This window comes from Macrobrachium nipponense, chromosome 9 (assembly GCF_015104395.2).
Source record: "Macrobrachium nipponense isolate FS-2020 chromosome 9, ASM1510439v2, whole genome shotgun sequence".
Lineage (NCBI taxonomy): Eukaryota > Metazoa > Arthropoda > Malacostraca > Decapoda > Palaemonidae > Macrobrachium > Macrobrachium nipponense.
The window spans coordinates 106,272,507-106,292,589 of record NC_061110.1 but is presented as its reverse complement, the minus strand read 5'-3'; the positions used below and the strand labels follow the sequence as shown (position 1 = coordinate 106,292,589).

The window sequence follows — 20,083 nt, the reverse complement described above, 5'->3', positions numbered from 1 at the left end:
TATTTATCATCACTTTTATACTTTTCCAGACAAGTCCTGATTCATTGCAGATTCATGCATGTCTATAAAGTCTTAATGTACTCCATTTTCTTTTCTTATTTGTGGATTTGGGGAGCCTTAGGTGACCCGAAATGTTTAGCTTTTTGGTTTTTGTAAATCAATATTTAGATGAGTATACTCTTCTGCTTGGTATATTCATCACATCGTTTTTAAATATTTACCTTATAATCATTTTCCTCTAAAGTAATATGCATGTACCGCTTCTCAGTTTAATCTTTTTTCTTTCGATGCTTATGTGGTAAATTAAGTTTTTCTCTACATGCCTGTCAAATTGCTTTCTCGCGGTGAAAGGTATACAAGTGATAATTTGAATATATATGTAAATGCTGTATTATATATATATATATAATGTATACACGTGATAATGTGAATATATATGTAAATGTGTGTATATATATATATATATATATATACTTATATATATATATATATATATATATAATGTGCGTGTGTGTGACCTGGTAAAAATGTTCTGAAATATAATTTCCCTGTCGTTCTTGGAAGTGCTTCTCTGTCCACAGCTTTATTCTAACCATAATAATGGACAATAAGGGTGCTTTAGGTATGTTGTATGTCAGTTATCCCAGACTGGTTAACCTACATTTTTAATTAATTATTTATAATTTGTTTTGACGACTGTATAACATTAGGGAGATAGAACCACCACATTGTTTTATGATTAATATCAAGTTAACGAGTTTTTCACTTAGAGAGAGAGAGAGAGAGAGAGAGAGAGAGAGAGAGAGGTGGGGGGGATGTACGTGGGGTAGGAAATAGTAAGAGGACGTTATATTTTATTCTCACTTCGTTTATTTGTATATATCTATAAGTTATTAAAATGAAATATACTAGTTTTATAATCAAGCTGGATCATCATATAGAATTAAATAAACATCATATTGTTCCTTTTACTGAAAGTATAAAATAACATTGAAAAAGAGGTCCCAGTATTTTATTGAATTTTAAGTAGCAGTTACTTATAGGCAAAAAGAAAAGCAGCAGTAAATGCTTGAAAGGCATATATTTTCTATAAATAAAAGCATTACAAAGCCTTCGTATAAGATATTATGTCATTCACCCTCGTCAATTAACAAAACCAGTAAGATCATAATGAACGACTATACAAAGAAATAGATATGAACGCAATATATACATAGTATGAGATTTGCTACATAAAACCATAATGGGTAAAAACCAACATATTTTATAGATCATCATACTTAAAATTATGCTCACTTACAACTTATTATAAGATTCTGTATAGTTACAGAGCATATGTACAATGAATTTCGAACATGAAATATTTACATCCATACAAATGTAAATACATTCATTAAAAGACTTGAGGATGAATCAGTCAGGAACCTCATGGATCCACTGAACAAATTGCCATCAAATCAGTGATTTGTCAACTATTACAAACTTTGGGATGTAAGGTAACCATGAAGAAAAAAATTATAATAATAACTGCTTCAAGATTCATTCAGCAACCAGGCACTGCACAGAACTATGACTCGCAGTATCTTCAAATTGACCAAGTGGCTGTTCCCGGGAAGCCATCAACGATCCAAAAGTTTCACCTCTGCTATTTACATCGTCCAAGTTAGCTCCAGCAGACAGAAGAGCACCTACTGTGTTCTCTGAAACGTCTTCATTCCAGGCAAGTGTATGCAAGGGCGTGTTACCCTCATGGTCTCTGGCACAAGGATCTGAACCAGTTTCCAGGAGAAGGTCTACGATCTCTGTCCTGAGAGAAGCAGAGATTGGCAGCAGCAAGTTTCCAATGTCCCTGACACCCAGGGAACATGCCAGGTGGAGGAGAGTCGAACCTGTGGAGTCCCTTGGATCCATATTCACTAACCTACTCACTGCAATTTTCACCTCTCACCACTGACTGGCCAAGATATATGTCTGTAACCGAGTTAATGACGCGAACAAATACATTACGACAGCAATAATTTGGTCGAGGTGGGAATCGTGCTTCTTTCTTTCACAAATGCAGGTTTCATTCAGTATACTATAAGTAACCATTGCCATCTCTCCAGTGCAGACTTCGAAAACACACATTAAATCCTCAAAGTAGATCGCGGGTTTACAATTCCATTTGCGTGTGTGGTTACTGTTCGTCATGATTGCGAATAAACTAACAAACGACTGCAGGTGAAACAGTCTGCTTGGGTCTAGTGGCTTGAGTTGAAGCTGTTGCATACTGATGGCGTGAAGCCATAAGTTGATGCACCATTTCAAATCACCACATCTTGCATAATCAAGCCCGGTCGACCGGAAACTTCTCATTGTTCCAGCATCATCAGTACCCAGGATCCTTTCCCTCACAAGCAGAGACTGTAGGTACACTGCATTGTTGTTGTTTTCTATGGCCTCCAGTTGTTGGACGGTCGTGAATTCACCGAATTCGTCACATAAAGGACATGACAGGTGATGGTCAGGTTTTGGGTACATCAGCGCTCCATCGACGTACCTGAAAATGCATTGCAAAAGAGATTATGATAAACAAATAATTTCCCTCCTTTTCAGAGATATTTGGTTTTAAAAGAATACGACTCTATAATAATAACAACCTCATTTCATTTAATTAATACAATATGCGAATGAAGTAAAACTATCTTTTCCAGTATACGAAAGTAAAATTAGCTAAAAAAATAAAAATGAAAATAATCTTTTGAAAATTTTATCAAAACAGACCTCAGACTCAGGCGTTGACTTCCAGTACTCGACAGCACCGAACTGCATCTCTTATTTTTGTCTAAAAACTGAGGCTCCAAGAAGCTCAGCGCTTCGATCTTCTCCATCCTAGAAATATCTGTTCTGGAAACGAGATATTCAACGATATTTGCATGACCACGAGAGCTCGCTGCCATTAAAGGTGTGCCTGGAAAAGGGAACAATCACTCTAGAGGAAAGTGTTCACGATTGTCTTCAAAACTGCCTTGAATTCATTGCAATGGCGTTGCATTTGGGGCTAAAATTTTGTGAAAAATAAGCTCATTTTATGAACTAAATGACGTGCACTCAAATCTTAAAAGGAATCTACTGATATTTCAGCTAATATATGCTGTTATGCATTCGAAATTTATATTAATTAGTACAGATCATTAAGAAAAAATTAAATTGAAAATGAGTATTTTATGCATGATGAGATTGCATTTAGTTCAAAGATCTTGTAAGAGTGCTTTTCATATTATAAGTTAAATGACGTGGACTCGTATTGAATAGGAATATCTGGCTATCTCAGGTGACAGTTATTTTATACTACTATGCATCCAAATTCATATTATTTACTACAGACCATTACAAAAAATAATTGAATTGAACACAAGTATTTCACACATGACTTACCAGAGTAATCGGCCTCCAACGTAGCATTGTAAGACAGCAGTGCTTTCATTACTTCCAGATTTCCTGATTCTACACTGCCGTACAAAGCGCTTTTCCCGTATATATTTCTGCTGTTCACATCGACTCCGATATTTAAAAGGTACTTCACAATATCATGATGACCATACAGGAGGCGAGCATCAGACAGTGTCCGCGTGGTGATCGGCAGCCTCAGTGTCTGGAATGATAAAAAAATATATATATCATCATAAATAAACAAGTAAATGAACAAAGACACAACCTAACAAATAAACGAACGAATGATTAACGAATAAATAAATTAACAGATAAATAAAAAAATATTAATTAGCAATAAAGAAATTAATAAATAATGCATAAATAAATGAATATATAGATAATTAAGCAAATAATTAAATAAATAAATAAATAAACAAAAATGAATTAATGCATATACAAGAAAACCATAAATAAAGTTAATGAATAAATAAGTTAGTGATTAAAGACTAAATAAATTTGTTTACACTACTAATGTATAAATAAATATATGAACGAAAAAATAAACCATGTTAACTAAAAAAATTAGATGGTACGATATTTTATGCTTCATCAGACAGGAACAATTAGCTGTAAAATGGCAACACACGAACTACAATTAATTAAATGCAGAGCATATGTTATTCGAACCATCGTCAACATCAAAACAGAATGATTCCCAGTGACTCACAAGCTCCGTGTGCCACGAGAAGGTTTGGGCAAACTTCGAAGTGTCCGTGGGAACACGCTGCTGCCAAGGGCGTGCTGTTGAAGGTCGTGAACGCCATTTGCATTGGATTGGCTCCTTTGGAAAGGAGAAAGTCCACGACCTCCAGGTGGCCTTTGGAAGCAGCACACCATAAAGGGTTAACTCCGTCCAGATATCGTCCGCATATTGACACTGAAAAGGAAAGCTAGTCAGGCATTTGAAGAATTTATAATATAAGATAGATAGATAGAATAGATAGATAGATGCTATCATTCATGTAAAAGTAGATGATTGCCAGTTAGGTAATGATATTTAATAACTGGAACAATTCTTAAAGTCAGTCGCACATGTAAAATCATACCATACATACCTGACAACAATCCTTCAATATTTGCGTTGTGGTAATCGAGAGGATCCTGGACACAGGTTGCATGTCCAAGAATTGTCGCTGCGTTCAATAACGATTCCCATTGCCATCCCGCCATTCTCGATGCAAGACGCCTTGGACCATCCGTATGGCTGAAAAAACAGACATAAATCAGTTTGATTATATTTTAGTTTTAACACTTTCAGAAGGAATGTAGTTATCTTTATTTGTTCTTTTTTACTTCGTCCCCGATATTTATGTATTTTTATTCTTCCAATTAAACTCAGTTACCCGAAGTAAACGAACATGCTCGGTGTTTAGCCGTTTCTACGCTGTCTTCATTCAAGTAAAACAAATAACATATACATCCTTCTTTCAATTGGCGTTTTTATTATACTAGATAGCAGGTATAAAAAGTAGAATATTTGAATGTATAGAATGAATAGTTTATTTAATCTAAAGTGTTTTAGAAGAAGATGAACAAGAGGCCAAAATAAGTAATCAGCAAATTGGTAAGAGAACCTACTTGTAGTTAGTTAAAGAATTAATAATATAATTGACGGTAAAAAACAAACAAACACGAATAGATGATGAGAGGTGCCTCTTTAAGATGTGTTTAGTCAGTGGGAATATAATATTGAAATACGATAACAAACTTTATATATTCATGCTAAGAACAATTTGGGTAGGCAATAATAAAAATAGTTAACGAATCAAAAGACTATATATCGAGACAGAATTTTCCTTCTGCGACGAATGACTAAAAATTGTAACCAATGATAAACGCTATCACCTATGGAAAGTTAATGTAGCCTCCATTGAATAATAGTCAAATATTATGGGTAAAAAAAGCTTCTATGCAACTGAGTAGTCAAATAAATTCAAACTGTAGAAAAAAGTCAGTACTATCCTACCAAAAGTAAGTAGTGAACATACTATCTTCATGGGAAAGAGTAAGTCCTGTCTTAAGTTAGTTTCATTAGACATCAGTGTTATGCAAATATATTGCATACATGAAGAAAATACAAGGAAACATAAAACAGTACAAATGCAGGCAGGAGCATCGTCATATACTAGTACTAAATAAAACAAAAGTATCACAAAAAACATTTAAACCACCAACCACAAAGTAATTGAACTATACCTATGAATTTAGTATAAATTAAACCCTTTCGTATCGAACTCACTCGTGAAAAAACAGAGGGAAGTATCCGATTAAGTTTGGAGAGAGAGAGAGAGAGAGAGAGAGAGAGAGAGAGGAGAGAGAAGAGAGATAGAGAGAGAGAGAGATGAGAGAGAGAGCATATTAGATTTTGGCTAAACGATAAATATTTTGAAGATTAAATGCTAACTTTATAATTCGACTTACCTCGGCGACGCATACGAACGCCAACACAGTCCCGTCGTCCATTTCTTCCTGCTTTGACTCTTAAGGGATATTATACACTGAAAATAATTAGCGGGGAAAGTAGGGTCTTCGATTCGGACGAGACTCTTGGATAACGAAAGCCACTTACTTCTCACGACGCCTCGTGCAAAGACAAAACTGAAATTTGATACCATTTTGAGTCTATTTGTACCCAGTGAGGGTGGCGCAGTGATGCAGTCGGGATTAGAATACCAGTAATCCCCTGACCAATGGACACCTTCCCTTCAGCGAAGGCCCTGACATCACGAAGGTTCCTTGACCCACGTGCTTGCCCGCCTTGAAAACACTTATCGGGTCAAGAAAGTTCCTTCTTTGAGATACAGTAGCCTCCGTCAAAGCACTACTATGCCAGCAAGGATTAAATTCAGAATTTATGATCAGAAATAAATCATATTAAATTTTGTACGAAGATTCATTATTTTTTCCCTTTAACGTACATACAAGTATTACCGTTTTGAATGTTTATGCACTGGCAGCTGGATGGGTGGATGAGGGAGAGCTCTGGATCCTGACCTAAACACCCGTTGAAGTCTCCACACACCTCTACCATTTCTCATGGGTCATACTATGTAGTATGCATAGTATGACTATATGTATACTCTGCTTTTCAATATAAAATATCGGTCCTTTAGCGAAGCAAGCTGTAATAAGAATAAAGATGTAGGAAATTTAATATTTGTTGCAAATACAATTTTATTGTACTACTCTCTCTCTCCTCTCTCTCTCTCTCTCTCTCTCTCTCTCTCTCTCTCTCTCTCTCTCTCTCTCTCTCTCTCTCTCTCTCTCAATGCCCTTTGTAAAAAATGTGATCGAACTGGGAACGGAATAAAGGACCAAGATGTCAGTGACGTCAGTAGCACGAATCGGACAGAGAAAGATTAACAGGGTAATAACAGAAGACTCTGGGGGAGGCTCTGTTATGTAGCGGTCAATGCCAAGGCTTTCACCTTAAAATTGGATTTCATTAACTCGCTAAAACAAGCAGGCCACCACCTGCTTTCTCTCTCTCTCTCTCTCTCTCTCTCTCTCTCTCTCTCTCTCTCTCTCTCTCTCTCTCTCTCTTACTTCCACGGAGACATGCTTTTATCCTCATTATCCTCGTTTTTGGAACACATGTTGTTGATGTCTGTTTATAACAACTAATATATTCTTTTCAGTTTCTCATTTTGTAAGGAATTATAAATTTTTAAAGGTTCTAATTCTGCACAATAATAAAAATCAAGTCATTAAGTGGTTTAACGGGAAATCTTGCTATATATTTTATAGACAGAATTCACTTAGAAAACTGGTACAGATAATTCCGCTCAGTATCTTACAGTGCAGTAAATAACACTCTCTCTGCTTCTGAGACGGCAGATAAAAGTAAAAATTATTTAGGAGACTAGAAGAGACGACCAAGAAGCTGATTGTAATAGCTGCTCTCTCTCTCTCTCTCTCTCTCTCTCTCTCTCATCGTCTCATCTCTCTCTCATCTCTCTCTCTCTCTATGCTTCTAGTACAAATGCTCTGTAAATATTTGAGCAGGGAGTTTCTTTCAATCGAAAAGTTTTTGTTTTATTAAAGTATTTGCTGATATTTTATCTGTTCAGTCAGTTTGTAGTGTCAAGTGAAGATCAGTTTCACCCACATTAAAAATTCCTACTTTCAACTTGGCGCCAAGTAGATGCAGGACTGCAAGGAAAAAAAATGTAGGCAGTCGTCCGTTGTCACAGAAGTATAAAATAATTATGTTTTTATGTTGGAACATGAAAATATAAAAGACTACACCTTTATCCGGCTCCTACATGGCGATAGGGGTTTTTGTCTACCACGGTGCCAAATGTACTTCTCTGGAGTTTTGAAGGCCTACCTACCATTCCTGTTTTTCCCCTTTTAATCCCTGCTCTCCGTACTGTCTCCTGGGAACAATATACTTCTGGTTGTTCTGTATTGCCTTGAAAATCTTTCCATTTCACCAGGTCTCTGTTTTTCAAATAGGGCCTTATTAAGTCTCTTTTCGGACCATTCTTGGGTTGATCTCTTGCTACTGGACTTTTGCACTTTTAATTTACTTCTTTTGGGTTAATTTACTTACACATATTTGTATAGATATATATATATATATATATATATATATATATATATATATACACATATACATATACATATATATATATATATATATATATATATATATATATATATATATATATATATATATATATATATATATATATATATATATATATATGCAGACAGACAGACAGCGTGGCATAATTATACATGGGTTACACAGATGGAATTATCGGCAGCTATTTAGTTTATCATCTATAAATAATATAGTCCCTCGTTTCTTCCCTTTCATAAAACTTTTACATCCTTATTTCTTCTTTTCTATACGGACATAGTTCCAGCTTTGTCTTTGTCAAAACAAATATATGATTACTTGCGTCATGAATGTCATATTTCTTATTAATAACAAAACACAAGAGTGCCACGGCTGTATACGAATAGATTTATCACTGCCTATGTACACAATACTTTTACAAACAATTCTCTATTTATATTAATAAATTTAATTTAAGGGGAATTGAATGAATATTTACAATATGAAGGACGATTAAGCGACTACCTTTCTTTGCTGTTCAACGTCTTTATGCCCCGAGGTCAGCTTAACACCTGAGATGCGAACTGGCAAAGCTGGAAATTATTGTTGCCATGTTTAAGAAGAAACATGTTGCTTTATTGTTGTTAAAAGGTAGAAAATTCCGATGGCTTTCAACAATCGACATAAATTGATTAGAAACTAATTATATGTGCGTTGTATAACTTACGCTGCCTTCATATACCATACAAAGCGAGTCGAAAAATTTGACGTGGCAACGCCCGTCACCGCCCATGGAGTGTGAATGACATTTGAAATGAAATAGTCTCATGTATTTCGGCTTACTAAAATATAAATTTTAATCAAAGCAAGGGGGTGTAGTTTTCTAAATTGTATAATTTCCTTTTAATTACCGATGAAATTCTACATTATTTGGCACTATTCTGCATTATAAATGGTATACAATACAAAACAATGGTATTGCGATTATCGTACTAGTAATGCGGTCGAACTTGGAAGGAAACACCGGATTAAGATGGTCAGTGACTTCAGTATCCAAGTTCGATGTCAGTCAAAGCTGTTTCTAAAACTGGGTTCCTTCCGTTTTTCAGCCCCCCAACGTCTAACGACCGAATTTTTTAACTGTCACTTAAATTACCGCTAAAGCTATTATTAACTTCTGTTTTGCTGTTTCTTGTTTGTCTGTCTTCGAGTAATGAAAAATGGTACTTAAACTCTATAGAGTTATGAACTTTATACCTTTTTTTCTACGACGATAACTTTTTCTATGTTAGTGTCTGCATATGACAAGTAATTAAGTACTACAGTTTTTTTTTTACATTGTAAAAAATCAACTTATTCATTGATATTCTTGATAAGTTAACGATTCCAAAAACATATATAACGGATAATTTGAAAATTACATGTCTCACATAATGCATTCATGATTATCTGCCTCTTAAAATAATAAACCGCTCATTTAATTAGTCTAATAAAAAACAGAAAAATACAATATATGTTGTTAAAGCAATTGCAGCTAAAAATAAAATCGATTCAGAAAAAAGTGGAAGAGAAAACTGCAGAATTTAGCAGCAGTCGCTCTCTCTCTCTCTCTCTCTCTCTGTCTAGAGAACATGTTAATGTACAAAGCGTAGGCCCAATATCATTGTAGAATTTTGGTATCACATAAATTTACTTAAACATCAAATAAAACTGTCATGTGGATATGCATATCTACACCGAAATATAATCAATGTGCGTTTTTAAGAAAGGAATAGAAACAGTTTACAATCTCCATTTTCAGATGCATCAAATCATTATAATCGGTACTATTTTGTGACTGATGACATCGAACATAATCCTAATACTCTCTTGTACAGTTTGACTTTCTGCAATTCACACAAGGAAACGACAGAATTTTACCTCGGAAACCATTTCCATCTTTATTCAAAGGATTGCTATTTAATTGTTTTTATAAGTCTTCTGTATGTAAGATTATACTTTCTCGTAAACACTGACACTTAGGTGTCATTAAATATTTGCAAAAATGAAATTCAAATTTTATCCATTAAGTTCGACAAGCAAAGTAGGAAATATTAAAACATACGTTGTTTTCTCTCAATAAATATTTTTTTGTTGTTTTATGATGGTTGAAGCTCTCTAATTAAGTTTGATTATTCAGCGCACGTGGAGTCATATCATATTAGTTGTATTCATTTTATACCGCATGATTTATTAACAAATGACATGTCTAGTAACATTGCTTCTCTCGAATTAAGGATTTATTTTTCTCGCAATATGTTAATGCAAATAATAAAACGCCCAGTCATATAAACAAAAATATGTACGGTTATTCCGAATGTGACTTAACAATTAGTTATATTTTTCACTTTGGTTAGTCATGATATTTAAGTGACATCAATAAATGCAATTCTTTTGCAGCACGGATTGACACGTTTTCCATCCGTGATTTAAAATACAGTTATATGTAAGAGCATGAAATATCACAAGATCATATATTTACATTAACGAAATCTCCAAAAAGGAAAAAAATAACATGTTCCTCCAAATGGGCAGTTAGCATAGTTTTAATGGACTGATGGTTGTTAACAATATAAAGAAAAGAAAAGGAAACTAGACAATTGCCAAAATACCTGCACCATTTGAAGTGCGAACTACGGCAGTTAAGGAACAACTGAATTGTTAAGTCATGGTTTGATTCTAAAATAAAGAGAGTCTGTAATGCTTTGGAGGGGATTTTTAATTCTTGGTGTGTGAAACTATTGTGTTGCTTGTGAGAGTGACTCCTGATAACTGAGTTTGACTGATTTAGAAGTGATAGACCTGTTCTGATGATAGTCCTTCGTATGTGTCCAGGAAACTGTGTGCTGCAGTTAATGGTTGCAACTACAAATAAACCAGTGTTACTGGCAGGACGAGTGAAGTGGTTAACAACAGGTGAAGATAATTACTCAGGCAGAGGGTCACGCATAATAAGGTAAGGCCCAACTGTGAAATTTAATAGTATACTGTATCAGATGTCGGCATTCCTTAATATTTTTCAAAGGCTTTTTTTCGATATAAAATTTTTTACGATTTTCAAATCTAAGATTTCCTTAGTATGAAAGCTGTACACACACACACACAGATATATATATATATATATATATATATATATATATATATATATATATATACATATATATATATATATATATATATATATATATATATATATATATATATATATATATATATATCTGTGTGTGTGTGAATACTTTCCTTTGGTACTCTGAAAATTGAAATTCGTAGAATGACCTTTTACCAAGAAATGATCTAAGAATTTTTTGAGAAGATGTGATTAGAAATGATTTTGGTCAAAAGTAATTTTGCAAGTATTGAATTTTCTTATCATATTTTGATGAAGTAAGAGCAAATACTGTTTCCTCGATAAATAATAGTCTTCATGCAATTAATTTTGTAAAACTGTGGAGAAATGAAAACTTAGTTCAGCAGGTGAGGATTTTCTGTAAAGTTTTGAAATCCGTGAAAATGGTGGTGTGTAGGTTTTTTGAATTTCCCATTGTTTTCTTATTCGAATTTGTGCATTTAAAGATAGTCAAGGAATCTGTGGATGTGTTAAAAATATGTCCTCTATTTGTCTTCGATATAATAGGGGTTCAAATTCTGTAGGGCAGTTGTTTAGCCGTATTATCTCTCAGTGACAAAAGGGTGTTAGTGTAGCAGCAAGGGAGACTATACTCTTGGAGTATAGTTTAAAACAAATGTGAACACAAATCCTTAGTAGCTATATTAAACATATTTTCAAGTATGCTTTTGTTTAGCCTGTGATATTTTTCTTTTGTACGCAATATTATTAAAGATACTTTTTCGAACAAGTTACATATTTGTTGACATATAAACAGGAATGTCGTCCAATCCATTTTGTATTAGAGACAGAATTACTTTAATCATAATATTTTACCTACTTTTCCTGACTTTCCTTTTACGTCTCTCAATTCGAGAAATTATCTTTAAACAGCAACCTTTCCTCAGACTAATGTAAGCCTTAATATGCCTTATCCAGCACTGTTCTTCCCTTCTAAAATTTTCTTATTCGCTTTTTTATGTAAATTAATAAACGTAATATTTCTCAAATCTAAGGTACTTCTACATTTCAACAGACGAAAGATTATTCGTCTCACCCAATCAATTTTAACAGATATCAATAGATGCAAATATATGGATCCTTCTAAACCTATACTACCAAGCAGCCAGGAACCATTTCATCATTATTAGGCAATGGGAACAGTACTTTGTATAGCCTTCTAATTTCATTTAACCACCTGTCAAAAAATTCATTATAATATTAAAAAATATAAGAGAGTTTGTAAATCATTGATTAAAAGTATGATATACGACCAGTTGACCATACCAGCAATTTCACGATTTTCCAAACATATGTTTCTACAAATCTGTGTTGTTAATTATGAAAATTGCTGAAAGTTAACCAATATGTGAATTCTTTTGAACTCTCGTAAAATAAAACAATAAAAAGTTCAGATATGTCGTAAATACCAGTTAACATATGTATCATGTAGCTTTATGCCACAATTAAGATCCAAGAAACATAAGAAAGCAGAAAATTATCTCTTCCTATCCCTTTCCACTTCGCTCATTCTATCAAGACTGGACAAGACAAAAGCCAAAGACCAGTTCACTGGTTTTGAATGACTCCTCGTGCAAAGACAAGGACAATGGAACTACGGTGCTTGAATAGTTGAACTACAGCTCTGTTCATTTCTTAGAATTAATATTCATTAGAGCCATCGAAATCATTTGCGGGACTCGCGTTTAATTAGCAATTTAGAATGTATTAAACTTCAGGCTTCAAATATGTAAACACAAGGAGATAAATAGATTTTTAAGGTAGAGACATTAATCCTGGGAACAAATACGTGGAGAAGTGCAGTAATCAATATGCTATCAGCGGGTATCAGTTGTTATATTGTTGAGAAACCCCTCATTAGCAAAGTGACAAAACTCCTAGTTCGATTTAGTTATCATATAACAAACAAGAAATGAACTAAACAACACTTTTTTTTTAATATTCCATAGAGGTAAGAGAAAAAGTATAGCGTTGGTTTAGGTGATATATATTTAACACAATTTATGAAAAAGCATGATAAGACCGCCAAAAGGCTTATATAGAGAGCCTCCATTCAAAGAAATCAGACATAAAAAATATGTATATCTTTAAACATCACATAATGATATACAAAATCTAAAATAACGATATAATATAAACATACGTAGATAAAATAATGACAGATGATATAATGGAAACATAAATCGACCATACATCTACTTAACTTATACTAATTACGAATATGTACAAAAATACATATTCTAACAGGCATAAGGTACATAAATTCAATATATATACAGTATATAACAAAAAGCACACCTACTCAGTGCATGTCAACAAACTGCTCAAGTCGAGGATGCAAGATGCCCTTGTAAGAAATACCCTGACTCTTAATACACGCTGCAGCCAGGCACTGCAAAGAGGTGTGAAGAACAACATTTACTAACTGAGGAAACTGGGCTGCCCTTGGTCAGCTCTCAAGGATGCGAACGTTTGGCCCTGACCATTCCTAGCATCTAAGTGAGCCCCTCTTGACAAGAGGGCGTCTACTATACCTTTGGGACACTCTTCGTTCTTGGCAATTGCGTGGAGAGGTGTGTTACCTTCGTTGTCTGTGGCACTGGGATCAGAGCCAGTCTCTAGCAGAAGGTTCACGACTTCCGCTCTGGGAGTGGCAGACATAGGCAGATCCGGATCTTCAATTTCCTCAAATTCTGGGGAGCAAGCGACTTGCAAAGGAGTCGAACCTCGGGAATTCCTGAGACCCTTCTTAACTAGCGTATACATTGCTTTTTTCACTGTGTGCCGCTGGCAGTCAGGGAGGTCAGGCTGCAATCTCGTAAACGGCACCAAAAAATGCAAAACTATCATGATAAACTGGTCCACGTGAGATTTGTGTTTGCTCCTTACACAATCGTCAGCATTGTTCAATGCAGAAATAATCAGCTCCATTTCTTCGATTCCCTTTGAAAATACATTGATAAATCCCTCGGCATATTCCTTGGGATTATCATTCCAGTTGCGTGCACTCGCAGTGTTTGTTAGGAATCCAAATAGGTCTGGCTAATGATCTGAAGGTGAAACAGCCTATCTGGTGCAGTGGATTCAATTGATTTCGTTGTGTATCGATGGCGTGAGTCCATAATTTGATGCACCGTTTAATAGCATAGCGATTTACACAAGCAATCCCTATTTTATTAAAAATGTTCAATGTTTGCAAGTGACCAGGGCCTAAAATCCTTTCCATCACGAGAAGGGCCTGCAATTGAACTTCTTGAGGATCTAATTCTATACTTTCTAATTCCTCCTAAGGTGTTGACTTCACTGAAGTCCTCATCTGAAGGACAAGACAAATTATCCTGTATTTTTGGATGAATGAGTTCGCCTTTAACGTACCTGGAATTATATTGCAACATTTAGGTAACTCGAATTAAGAAATATATATACATTATTTTAGATAACCAATAATGCCAGAGAATAATACGTAGATTAGTGCATACAGAGTATCATACAGAAAACGCTTTCTTATCAAGCTTACCTCTGATTGATTGCTGATTTCCAGTAATTAACTGTAGCGACTATATCTTCCGTACTGTTGAAAGGGAAGCTCCAAGTAGCTCCAATGCATCAGGTTTCTCTTTTCCAGGTACCAGGTCATTTCTACTTACTAGATATTCTACCATGTCCCTATGACCACGAGAGCTGGCCACAAGCAAAGGCGTTAATCCTGGTAAAGAGAAGACAATGAATAGAGGAATAAGTTTAATTTACTTAGTGTTCACCTGATTCCATTCAAAAAGGAGATATTATTGTTACTTGGACTAATGGAACTTTGAATAGTTGAACTAATTTTCTTTTCATTTCTTGGAAATAATATTCATTAGAGCCATCAAAATCATTTGTTGCACTTGCGTTCAATTAGAAATTTAATACATATTAGAAGAATAAAGTTTTTAGGGTAGAGACATTAATCCTGGGAATAAATACGTGGAGAAGTGCAGTATGCTAGTCTTTCTTATGTCTCTTGGAATTATAATTCTGGCATAAATGCTAAGCTTCAAAGTCCTGCTCGAGAACCACCATATCACATGACAGCGCTGGAATCCAGGTCGGCCAAGATCTGGATAAGAATACGTAACATCCAGGAATGTCAAGCAAGACTCACCAGAATAGTCGGACACCCATCCGAGCGTTGTGTTCCAGCAACAGTTTCATTACTTCCAGATGTCCTGCCTTTGCGCATGCGTGGAGTGCACTTTCGCCTTCTATGTTTTTGCTGTTCACATCAGCGCCCACTTCCAAAAGATACTTACGATTTCCAAATGCCGCCGAAGGAAGCAAGCATCAGACAAGTGACAGCGCGGTCATCAGCAGCCTCGATGTCTGGGGGAAATAGACCGATCAATTTATTAAAAGAAACTTCTCGACCTAAAGACAAAAACTATATAGCAGTTTACAACAGAATGTAACTTGATGTTAGCAAGCACTCATATAAAACAATATTAAAACCAAATGCATTGAAAACTCACGGAGGCCCCGTGTTCCACAAGAAGTCTGACATATGGAAGTAACCCTAGCTCGCATGCAGCTTGCAATGGAGTGCTGTAGAAACTTGTATCGCCATTTGGATTGGCGCCTTTAGAAAGGAGATAGGCGACAACCCAGTAATGCTCTTCGAAAGCAGCGCACCATAAAGGACTAACTCCAGACAGAAGAGGCCCTCCAGTAGAAACTGCAAAGAACAACAATTCAATGGTATGTCTGAGGCTGCAAATAACTTAGTTATCAATGTCCAAAGAAATCTTATGAAAAACTATTCAAGTTCTCAGTCATCCTCTAAATACAGCAAGTCAGGGAAACTTGTCGGTCGATGTACATTTTCAAATGACTTACCTGAGCCCAGTTCTTCGACGTCTGCGCCTCTGTATTCAACGAGGATCCTGACGCAGTTCGTGTGTCCAACGAAGAGCTGCCGTGCACAGTATCGAATCCCGTCCCTCCTTGACTCTCTCAATCGTCAACGAGTACTAACGCCCGATGGAAACGTCTGAAAATGGACAGTACAAGAATGAGATAACCAACCAAAATAGCAACAACATGCAATAATAATAATAATAATAATAATAATAATAATAATGTACTTAGGAAGCTCACCCTCTCTCAAGCGTACCTTATTAAAAGTAATGGCTACTTGAGCAGCGTTACACTTATAGAGATTCTTCTCTATTTTCCGAGTAGCGGCATTTTCCGTGCTACTTAAACAGGCTAGTAGAGCGCCTATAGAGAGGTCATGATCAAATACAGAGCCAGAATTGGTGTATATATTTGAAATTTACAGATAAAACTATGATACCATAGTGATCAAAGTTAACAATTTCCTCTCCTCTCTCTCTCTCGCTCTCTCTCTCTCTCTCTCTCTCTCTCTCTCTCTCTCTCTTGAAGAAAGCGAACTTTCGTCTGGATCTGCCAGGACATCCTCCGGCTGGGGAAGTTGAGGGTGGACTAATCTTATCATTATTATTATACTTTTGATAATAATAATAATAATAATAATGATAATAATAATAATAATAATAATAAGCTGGAAGTAAACTTTCTTTTAAAACATGTTTTATTAGAAGTAATGGCTGCCTCAGCTGCGTTAATTTTATAAAGGTTCTTCTCTATTTCTGTAATTACTGTTTACTCATTGTCACTTAAAATGTGAGCAACGCACCGGAGGTTGGCATGTCTCAAATAGGTAAAAGGCAAAGTCAATGGTGGTAGCCAAGTTTCAGTATATATCCCGTAGAGTTTATTGCAGGTAAAATCTTGAAAATATGACTACCCCCACCAGAATTTTATTAATATTAATTCAGTCTACTTTGACTATTACCTATTTGAGACATGCCAACCTTCGGTGCGTTGCTCACTTGCTCACTAGTTTAAGCAATGATGAGAAAACAATAATTAGAAAAATACAGAAGAACCTTTATAAACTAACGACCTGGGTAGCATTAAAAATTATAATAATACTAGCAAGAGACCCTCTTTCAGACATTTACTGAGAAAAGTGATTCCTGCATCAATTATATTAATCTTGTAGAGTCTTCGAAATATTTTCCGATTACTGTTTTTCCTGTAGTACTGCATCGCAATCATAAGAATATAAAGAAGACTCTATACATGATTAATGCAGCTGATGCAGCAATCACTTTCAACAGCAACAATAATAACAATAATACTAATACTACTACAACTACTAACAATAACAATAATAATAATAATAATAATAATAATAATAATAATAATAATAAACTAATTTCTGGAATATATCCTCTCATTGGTGGTGAATAAATCTCTCCTACATGGTCATGTTATGCACAATATTCTCGTGAAACAATGTTTTCATAGCCAAGCTTCTTTCGCAGATGAAATGTATTTATAAATTTGTTTCTCTTATTGTTATAAGTATTGTATGCAGATTTTAACTATTTCACTAACGTTTTTTATGCATATACCGGCACTATGTACACATTATTATTATTATTAGTATTATTATTATTATTTTAGTATTATTATTATTATTAGTATTATTCAGAAAGATGAAACCTATTCCATTGGCTTGAAAATCAAGCTTCCAAAGATATGTGTTCGTTAGGAAGAAGTAAGATTAGGTAAAGGGAAACAGACTGAAGATACCCCACTTAGTAAAAAATGAAAAATAAATTAATAGACCTACTAATAGATAAAAATGTATCAAAGTGCAAAGAAAGTATTTTTGGTGGGTGTTAATGTATTGCACCATCGCTTGAACTTCTGACTTATGAGGATTTGGTCATTCTAACCAAGCTAGTGGTCAAGGGAACAACATTTCTATCAAATACTGGTGTCAACGTTAAGTGTTCCTTCCTTGTTGGATTCTTGTAGCTCTTTTTTTGTAATTCTGAAAATGAGCGTTGCATTTCGAGAAGACTATACATAAGTAAAATAAGAAATAACCGAAAATCTGGAGTGTCTTTACGAACTTCTTATTTCAAAACTCCAAAACTGTAAGTTCAAGGTACTCTTATGTATTAGTTTCAATCTTTGAATCAGTATATAAAGATAGATTCTTCAACCCTTGAATAAAAAATAAAGATATGCTTCAACCCATGAATCAGTAAAAATACATACTTGAACCCTTGCTGCAGTAAATAAAAAAGAGACGTTTGGACCTTGATTCAGTGAATGAAAAAAATATGCTTCAACTCTTGAATCAGTCAATAAAAATATGCTTGAACTCCTGATTCAGTAAATAAAATTATGCTTCAACCCTTGAATCAGTAAATAAAGATATGCTTCAACCCTTGAATCAGTAAATAAAGATATGCATCAACCCTTGATTCAGTAAATAAAAATGTGCTTCAACCCTCGAATCAGTAAATAAAAATGTTCAACCCTCGAATCAGTAAATAAAAATGTTCTTCCAACCCTCGAATGAGTAAATAAAAAATGTGCTTCAACCCTCGAATCAGTAAATAAAAATGTGCTTCAACCCTCGAATCAGTAAATAAAAATGTTCTTCAACCCTTGATTCAGTAAATAAAAATGTTCTACAACCCTCGAATCAGTAAATATCGGTATTCGTCTCAGTTTCATTTATCTTTTAGTAGTAAACGTGGTAAACTTAAAGCCAGGGAACATGAGGTTTGTTGAAAATACGTATTCAGTATCCCCTCGGTGTTATCAAATGCCAAGGGAAAATTAGTATTAATCTCATTATACCTGAATCTCCTTCATTAGAGCTTAGAGACGAATAAGTGCCAGGTTATACCATGAATGGATACAGAAATTTCCACGTGTGATTAGAAATTGTGCGAAATGCCAAGTAAAAAAAAAACTGTTATAAACTCAAAACAAAATTGACAATGTAATAAAAACGTAAAGATTATTACAAACCTAGACAAAACTTATGCAAATTTACAAACAAAGAGAGCACAGCAGCAAATAAAAAAGAAGGAAATTATGAGTAAAACAACGGCGCCAGTTGAGCAGGTTACAACAACAAGAGATGGACACATATTTGTAAGGTTTCCAGATAGGAAAAACTTGGAAAAGACGAAAAACAGAGATTCAGAAAATCATCAAGTAATACAACAGTAAATCAGAAGGGTAACCCTTAAGCCCAAAATAAATGTAGCATATGTCTCGAAGGATGAGTAGCATTGTCAAGAAAAATCCATGGATAGGTAATCTCATTTCTGAAATATTTTTTCACTCACTGCATCAATGTTTTGGGATTGAATATGTACACGGCGATGACGACTGTAATTTTTTTTCTTGTTTTATAGTCTTTTAAGAACGGTTGTATGCATACAAATATATGAATATGTGTGAATATGTATATGAAAATTAGGAAACCACATAATCATCTAAAAAATAACGACCTGAACATTGTAACGGAAATGAAAAGCCAAAGATGATAAATATAAGCACTATATCATCAAACGCAAACCACAAATACGAAAGGCTACCTATGATAGAGGTGATAAGTTGTGTACACTGTACCCATCTTGAAGGACTGTCACATGCCCTATCTATGCTATAAATGTCAGTAATTTGGTCATGGCGCAGCAAATGGTAAAAAAGACCACATTTGCCCTAAATGTGGTGAAAATCATAAATCCCACATTAAAGTGTAAAAATTGTTTAAAGAAAGGCCATAGAGATACCAAACATAATGCATACGATGGCAGTAAGTACATAATATATGAAGAACGTGTGTCAAAGCTATAAAATAATACGGATCATGGTTTTGACTAATAATCTGTGAAATTGATAGACATACTTTCAATAGGAAATAAATCAACACTGTTAGTGTAATTATATAAACGATCACAATCTAAATATATGCTGTGGTAACGGAGACTTAGCTT

The 20,083-nt window shown here is 34.6% G+C and overlaps 1 protein-coding gene across 1 annotated transcript; it reads right to left on the bottom strand.

Annotated features, from left to right (window-relative positions):
* Positions 1-1,539: 1,539 nt before the first annotated feature.
* LOC135218182 (protein fem-1 homolog A-like) lies at positions 1,540-14,138 on the bottom strand. The gene is made up of 6 exons (XM_064254332.1): positions 13,630-14,138; positions 4,530-4,678; positions 4,142-4,291; positions 2,764-2,950; positions 2,271-2,539; positions 1,540-1,928 (listed from the first exon to the last, which is right to left on the bottom strand). Exons 1-6 carry the CDS (start codon positions 14,136-14,138, stop codon positions 1,540-1,542), a joined length of 1,653 nt encoding a protein of 550 aa, XP_064110402.1.
* Between the last annotated feature and the right edge of the window lie 5,945 nt (positions 14,139-20,083).